The 8,759-nt window shown below is 32.6% G+C and overlaps 1 protein-coding gene across 1 annotated transcript; it reads right to left on the bottom strand.

Annotated features, from left to right (window-relative positions):
• Positions 1-515: 515 nt before the first annotated feature.
• Positions 516-3,787, bottom strand: LOC111407484. Its single transcript, XM_023036985.1, has 9 exons — positions 3,316-3,787; positions 2,627-2,778; positions 2,304-2,399; positions 2,132-2,194; positions 1,565-1,633; positions 1,348-1,450; positions 1,187-1,258; positions 975-1,063; positions 516-898 (listed from the first exon to the last, which is right to left on the bottom strand). Exons 1-9 carry the CDS (start codon positions 3,617-3,619, stop codon positions 746-748), a joined length of 1,101 nt encoding a protein of 366 aa, XP_022892753.1. The 5' UTR covers positions 3,620-3,787; the 3' UTR covers positions 516-745.
• Between the last annotated feature and the right edge of the window lie 4,972 nt (positions 3,788-8,759).

Here is an 8,759-nt window from a genome sequence, read left to right as displayed (position 1 = left end):
AATTGTTATACAATGAAAAATGATTTTTTGAACAATGAATGGTTTAAAAAGAAGAAAAAATTATGATCTGCCATTTTTATTTTATTAAAAGAATATATGACAAAAAATGAATTTGAGAAAAAATAATTTTCAAATTAGTTGTACCACACAAACTTTAAAAATGATTGTCTAACCTTTCATACTTGGCCAATATCCTTGAGAGTAGGCTCAACCGGCAAATTATAGCGATCGAAATCTTTAAACACGTCAAACATGCCCACAAAAGAGTGTTCAAGTTGAATTCTATCAATTAAAGAGTATTGATTAACTGGCTCTGATTTTCAATCCCATTAGATTTTTCGAGAGCATCGTAAAATTCTTCAAATAGAGGCTTAAAAATCTCGTCCATACAAAATCCAAATTCAGGATGGATAAAGATACTTGGCCAGACCCCCCACAAATAGACATGGCGCCCCTGGATGGCCAGGGGCACATCCAGAACTCGACTCAGGATAGTCTTACGGAAACAGTAGATCTGGACTTGTACAAGACTGCATCCAATAAGTTTACACAAGCACGAATATTGATGTATCTGAATGTAAGTACACAAAAGAGAGTTCCAATTGTTTCTACTATGTACAACAATTGCCTCTGCAACTATGTATATTTACTGTCTTCCTGATTCTACAATATATTCAGTTACAAACAACCAGCCTTTGCTGCGTACACTGAAACTAACAATGTAACTCCATGTTATACAGCAGTCTCATAAGCTCCTCGAATTTTTACCTTCTAGTTTAAGTTGTTGAATTCTCTGGCGCAGTCTTCGTCTGTGATCATGAATTTTCCAAAGGCCGTGGCCCAAGATGACACCCGAGTATATACCGTGTGTTATTATAGGTGCAAGAATATTATTCGTCTGACAAGCATGGAAAAATAATGTAAGACATATTTCCTTAAATACGATCTAAACAAATTTCATCAACTTGAAGTACCTGGATCCATTCAAATCCAAGATAAAGAGCCAAAAATGCTTCAAGTAGGGGAGAGTATATCTTCTTCATTTGCCGCCTCTCGTGCCAGGCTGCAAATATTCATTGCGAATTAACAATTTCTGCATGGCGAGTATAAATGCACCACTGCCACACGAAACATGAGATATCCCAATAATGGAAACTAGGTTACTAGAATATCATAAATATGGAACCTGCGAATAGCTTTTTCAGTTCTTCACGACCAGAATGCGACTTTAGTATTGGCGCAACTATGTAGGTGGGGTCTGAATACAAAAATGAGAAAGTTTAAGGTTCAGATAGTATCGAAATATAGAGAAGCACGTGAAACACTTCCTGAACTAATTAAACCAACCTTTCGGAGAGGCAGCCATATAGTAAAGTGAACCTGTAAGAGCAGCAGTAATGACAGCAGCAAATGCCTGCGCAAATGGTACAAACGGAGGAAGCACACCAGCCTATATTGAAAGAAACTGGTTAGAAAAAAGAGAATTGTCTTTTTGCATTTAGATGAAGGATCAAATAGCCAAAAATAGATTTATGACTTCAAGGAACAAGTTTAGTAATTTTACCAGAGATGTCATTCCTCGAGCATCTCCAACCAAATCACCGCTCCTCAAAAATAAATCAGCCAAGGCTCCCTGCAAACATAGACAACAAGAAGCTGAGTCTTCTCGCCAATATAGTGGGATCCATTAAGTGAATCTTTTTTCACCATTTCCTTCATTACATGTATAGGAAGATATAATGTAATCAAATCCTTAGCAATCACGTACGCAGTGTTAATTTGAGGGAAAAATGTTTTATGGCATATGGTACTGTTTTCACCATTTTGTTCCATGCCTTAGTACATTTATAGCATGGACAACAAGATGCAATGCAATTGAATCATTTGCAATCACGTCATGCCTCGTTAATGTGAAGGAAAAATAACATTGCTATTAGAAGACAAGACTTTCTCATGATATTTGGTAAGCTGATATGACAACCATGCTGTGCTAAATTTATTTAGAACACGATTATAAGCTAATCGTAAATCCATAAACTACGATGTTTATCAAGTTGAATTATAACAGTTTGCTATTAGTTGGTTGATTATACTAGAGTTGAAAAAAGATCAGGTCACCTGCAGAACTGACCTGAACAGCAGCACGGTAGAAAAGCTCCTCTCCAACAGAGCTTGCAGCTACGATGAGTATAAACTGAAACGTCACATTAAAATATGTCAATCTAACACTATAACATAATCGAGGACACATACACAAAAACCGAGATCAATATTACAGTGTACCAAATCCAGACATCCTTTACCTGCCATGGTGACATTCCATAGAAGAAGCTCCATAACTCCTCGTCCTCTACATCTCTGATTGCACGAGCATGAGGAGAAAATTTTACAACTTCATCCTGTAAGTTTGATATTTTGCTTTAGAGATTTAGAATTGTGTCTGAGTATGCATTCCCAACTAAAATTCATAACTGAAGCTGTAGGGACTTCAAGACTGAGAAAGTAATTTTGACCAAGAAAGTAACTTATTTTGCCAAACATAATTTTCAAAGTTACTTTTTTTGCTCAAAAAAACTTGCCTTTTTATAGAACCATAGGAAGAATACACAATTGAGGGGTAACATACATCTAGTATAAATAGAAGGGCCATAATCGGAGGAACTGCATATCCCAATCCCTCCACAATGGCATCTAATGACATATCAAAACCTCCCGAGGAATCAATTCCAGACATCGAGCATATAAACCTTCCTGCCAAAGCCATGGCGCCGTATATTCCTAAAGCCCAGAAGGTAAAAGAAAATTATATTAGAAAGTGTCATTTTCCTTAATTTAAAGAACTCTTCCAGTAAACTTTTTCCAAACAATTCAACACAAAACTCGACTTTCTGGCCATAGATGGAAAAAAATAAATAAAATTTCTAAGTAGGCCATTGAATCATGCACATGAATCAATCAAAAGGTGAGTAGAAAGCCATTTTGGAGTGAAAAGTTTCAAAAAATTAACTTTTCTAAAAGTATGTTAAAAGTTTTTTTCCCAAAAAAGGAGTACCTTAAAAGCAACTTTTAACCACAGCCAATTGACAATGGAGAATAAAAATTCCATCTTGTTCATACTGTAACTTCAATTATTAACTTCATAATTGATTATACAGAAATAAAATCCCACTTCAATTTTATTATTTATTCATTCATTTAATAACAAAAATAGCTAAATATTCTATAATTTCAAGATACAAACCGTATTTAGCAGCAAATAAACATAAAGATGCGTAAAATTACAATAAATGAAAAAAAAGAAAGTAAAAGACTTACCAACTCCATAACTTAGTCTAACAACAGCTCCAATCTTTTCCCAGACTGAAAACTCAGCATCATTAAAGCTGTCGTTAAATGTCGTAACCTCCATACCCGAAGCCGCTCTGTAAACCCGACCATTTCTTTCATCTCTCTCCACTACTTTTCCACCACCACCACCACTCCTCTCCGCCCTCACCACCCCACTATCTACGAATACTCCCTTCTTCTTTTTCTTAAGTATTATTCTGGCCGGCAACTCATAATTACAAAACCAATTAACTGGGGGATTCGGAGCCCGCGACAATAACGGGAACTCCATTTATCGGGTACGGACCAGACCCAGAAAAAATCTGAACCGAGTAAAACGTAAAACTGAGCCTTCTCTTCTTCCCCCTTCTTCTTCGGAGTTGTTGAGGTTGGTCTGGAGCATAGCGCAATTTGCCAAAATGTATAATTTTTTAAGATTGAAGGGTGTAACGGGTTACCACGATCCTTTGGTTTATCAATTTTGTAGTCCAGTGGGGCCTGAAAAACTCAACGTGGTCCATGATGGGTGAGAAAGCGTGCACTGATTTTTTTAAGGAATACTGAGTGACCAACGGTAAGTGCCACGTAATGATAATGCTGCACCTAGGATTACGTAGGGTGGATAATTATTGGTGGGTCAACTCTCCTGAAATGAAGTCGGAAGTTCATGTCTGAATATAAATTGGTAATTATCACAAAACGTCGTTACCTTTTAATGTTGTGTGTAAAACGTTCTCGCTTTTCGTTTTTAGGCACTTTTACCAATATCTTCACCTTATTACGAAAATTATCATTTTAATTAAATTTTTCGTGTAAAATGACAAATATATCCCCTATTTAAATAAAACAATAAAAAAGAAAACAAAAATTAAAGAATAAATTGCAATCATGCTCCCAAACATTTTTAAAAAATGCAAATGAGTTCGAATAAATTATTAGAAGGGTAATTAGCATAAAACGACCCTACCTCTTTTTATTATTATGCAAAACGTTCATACCTTTTATTTTTTGACATTTTCACTCTTATTTTTTTATATTTCAAAAATCGTTATTTTCATCTATTTTCTCAATTAAAAGTCGTAAAATGATAAATATACCCTAATTTTTAAATAAACAAAAATAAAGAAGAGACCCTCCTCTTTAAATAAACAAAAATAAAGAACAAATTGCAACTATACTCCCAAAATTTTTAAAAAAAAAGTACAAATAAATAATTTAAAAATAAAATTACTTTCTTTTTTAATTATGATTTTTCTTTTTTAATTATTTATTTGAAATTTATTTGTACTTTTTTTGAAAATTTTGGAAAAATAATTGCAATTTGTTCTTTATTTTTTTTGTTTATTTAAAGAGAAGTATATATTTGTTATTTTACAGTTTTTAATTGAGAAAATAGATGAAAATAACGATTTTTGCAACGAAATATAAACTAAGGATGAAAAATGTCAAAAAACGAAAGGCATGGACATTTTGCAAAATAATAATGAAAGGTAAGGACGTTTTGTGTTAATTACCCTTTAATAATTTATTTGGATATTTTTTAAAAAGTTTGGAACTATCATTGCAATTTATTCTTTAGCTTTTCTTTTCTTTTTTATTGTTTTATTTAAATATGGAATATATTTGTCATTTTACACGAGAAATTTGATGAAAATGATGATTTTCGCAATAAATGTGAAAATAAGGGTAAAAGTGTAAAAAAATTGAAAGGTAGGGACGTTTCGCACAATATTTCAATAAAGACCTTTTGTACTAATTACCCAAATATAAATTGCATAGTTTAAAAATTTGTAATCTGCCAAAAAATAAAAAATAAAAAATAAAAAAATTAACACAGTCTACAATTTATTATAGGAGAGAAGTGTAAAATTACAATTTTATCCTTTTTATATTTGGATAAAATCTATTTTCCTGGTCAACTAAGGGTTTTATCGATTTGGACCTCAAGAGAGAATTTTTGAAAGATTTGAGACCTCTGTTGACAAAAAATGAAGGTTAAGATAAAGTCTGCTAAAAATTCAAAGGTTAGGGAGCACTATTACAATTTTTCATTTATTATTATTATTATTTTAATGAGTTCTATATTAAAGACTTGTTCGATAGTGATTTTGAGAATTGATTTTTTTGGCTGTTAGAGAGAAGAATGAGTCTCATCTGTGAGTAAAGAAGTAAAAGATAACGATCGAAATAATGAAATAATGGTAAAAAAATTGATTTTTTCAGGTAAAAAATTGCTACAAAACAGGAGCTAAGTATTGAAACACTATTCAAAAGTCAAGTTTATTAATATTTTATAACTTATTTTATCTATAATTGATATAGATTCATCCTTTAACGAGCATGGGTTAATAAAGTCAATTTCTAATTAACAAAACTTATTATAAATGAATATTAAAGTTGAAAATCAAACTACAAAGAGTGTACAAGAATATGAAGGGAAAAAATAAAATAAAGAGATAACTCTATTGAACATGTGTCAAAGAATTTACAAAATAACATTTTGAGAACTTCGATGGGCTCTCTGTCTAAAAGAAGAAACAAGATAGTAGCATTGTTTTTCATAATACGTTATGTGGATGATATAATATAGCAAAGCGTCATCATCGAAAGCATGTGTTCCTATAATTCCAGATGAGAGACTTATCTGAAGCTATATTTTGAATATTCAAATCTTACTATATTTAAAAAAGACAAGCATATAGTTTCATTGTACTCTTCATGCATAGACAAGATATTTATTTGGCAAATTTGGTGTAAACCACTTCAATGGTCCACTAAATTTAATGTAAATTTTGGTGTAACACTTTACACCAAATTTGGAGTAATTCTATATTTCCCATTTTGCCCTCTCTTCCCTTTTACAACAATTTTTTGTTACATCTGTATCTGTTTTCTATCTTTAAAAATTACTAAATTTGAATTTATTTATAATTGTTTTAACGTGATGGTTATTTTTATTTAATATTTAATTTTAAATTCTAATCAAGTAATAAGTAATAATTTTTGATACAACAAATTAAATTTGTTCATTAAAAACTGAGATAATGTGTTTTTTTTTTATTTATTAACAAACACTATGCTTTAGTTCATTAAATATAATTTTTAATATAATGATTTTAGTGATAATATAATTTTTAATTTAAATAATTTAAAATAAAATTTGGTGTAAGAGCATCACTAATGATTACACCAAATTTGGTGTAAAGTAACCATTGGAGATGGTGTAATGGTGTAAGGTAACCTATGGCATGCCCTAGTTAGATATTTGTCATGCTGTTAAGATAGTAAGCAAGCAATCAAAACTAGGTACAGAGCACTACGTAGTAGTAAGCATATAATCAAGTATCTTCGAAAAATGAATTGCCATGTGCTCGTGTGCCGGCATTAGAGTTGGCCCCTATGAGTTACACTAATTCTGATTTTCAATTGGATAAGAACACTAGAAAGTCTTTGTTAGGATCCATGCTTATTCTCAGGTGGCAGAGTTGTGATTTGGATGGGTATCGAGTAACAATGTATTTCTAATTCTATGATCAAGTATGTAGCGATAGTGAAGCAGCCAAAGAGGTCGTCTGGCTTAGAATGTTTCTTGCAATTTATAGATGGTAATTGGTGTCAGCATAATAAATGGTGTTATTCTATGATAATGGTAGGGCAGTGACTAATATAAAATAACCAAGAAACCCTAAAAGAGAAAAATACATAGAATGAGAATACCATCTCCTAAGAGATATAGCCCATCGTGAGAATGTGACAGTCAGCAAGATTGTTTCAAAACAGATTCTTGTCGATTTATTTAATCTTACCAAATATTTGTTTTGAGGCTCATCTAGTGATGTCAAACGAGTTGAGCAGCTCATTGACTCGTGGACGGTTCAGGCTTGTCAAATGACGAGCTCGAACTCGAGCCGAGCAGGGGGCTCAATCCCACGAGCTCCTTGTAAAAAATGTGCAAATTTACAAAAAAAAAAATTAAAAAAATCACGAGCTTGCCAGTGGCTCGGCCGCGAGCTAGCGGCTCGTGGGTCGAGCTAAGCTTGCCCCCGAGCAACTAGCTGAGCTTAAGCTCGGCTCGTTTTTCACGAGCCCAAATCTGAGCCGAGCTTGTGGGTTAAAGGACCGAGCCGGCTTAGCTCGGCACATTGCCATCCCTAGGCTCATGTCAAAGGCATAAGAACGCGAGACATGTTATTCACACTTTAAGCCAAGTGAGAGACTGGTGGAATTGGTGCCCAATAGTGTTACGATATGACTGTAATTTATAACATTTTATTTTGTTTTACTAATATATAAATATTGATTTATTTGAGTTATTTGTTAATTCTATATTAGAGTAAGCAATGACGGGCCATTGATCGATTTATGATAATATAAATTATGTACTTGAATGGAGAAGTACGGAATCATAACTTACATTTTGATCGAGAATAAATTGACATAGAACACCCTACAGAGGTTGACACTCTATTTCGAAAGGTTAGTTACTCTACCAGTTGAGGTACTCAATTTGTCTTGACTGTGATGATTGTTCATCGAGAATAATGACGCTACTGTACCTGGATGTGTATTGCATTGGACCAAGTAAAATAATGGTTAATTTTATAGTGGGTTGTGCTAACGAAATGAATCATATGTGATTGTCTTTATAAATTACCTAAGTTCAGTTATTCGTGAACTTGGGATTTTTGATATGCCAATGAGTGATATTCACGAAATTATTTCTTTCGATTTAAAACTATAACAATTGTACAGTTCGTTAACAAGTAATAAAGTAGATTAAATGAATTCGAATATTGTCCCACAGAGATTGATTAGTTCAATTTTACCTATCGTCGCCTTAACCGAAACTAAATTACTAAAGTGAATGTGAACCTAATTAAAACCCTAATTTTGGAAAGAAACCCCTAATTATGCAATTTTTATGATTGAATTAAATTAAATATGCAAAACAATATTTTTAACACTCTAAAATGAAATCAAATATTGAGAACGCATGTTTGTTGTAATCAATAGAAATTAAACACACTAGGATCACGATTTCCCATGCAATTATCACTTTAAAACCCTAGTTTCACAATGTGACAACACACTTCAATTGTGACGAATCAATGTTTCTATATCTATCCAATACTCTCTTTCGAGATGTATCGAACCTATTTCTACATACCTCCGGCCTATATTTCTATGACAAGTGCATATGTAAAAATGCATGCGATTTTATGAACATTTAAAGATTCACATAGGACATAGCGATATATTTCTATCCCCTATCGGACTCTACGATGATTTATATTATGTCGAACCTATTCCAATTCTCTCGAATACAAGAATAAACCACCCAAACTCACACAATTACGGGCCTTTAATTGCGGAAATAATAATTGCATATAAATCATTCAAAACAATATAAATATGTCTTAATGTCAAATTGT

The sequence above is a fragment of the Olea europaea genome, chromosome 13 (genome assembly GCF_002742605.1).
Source record: "Olea europaea var. sylvestris chromosome 13, O_europaea_v1, whole genome shotgun sequence".
In the NCBI taxonomy this organism is placed as follows: Eukaryota; Viridiplantae; Streptophyta; class Magnoliopsida; order Lamiales; family Oleaceae; genus Olea; species Olea europaea.
The sequence above is the reverse complement of the archived record's forward strand: the minus strand, read 5'-3'. Positions and strand labels throughout refer to the sequence as shown.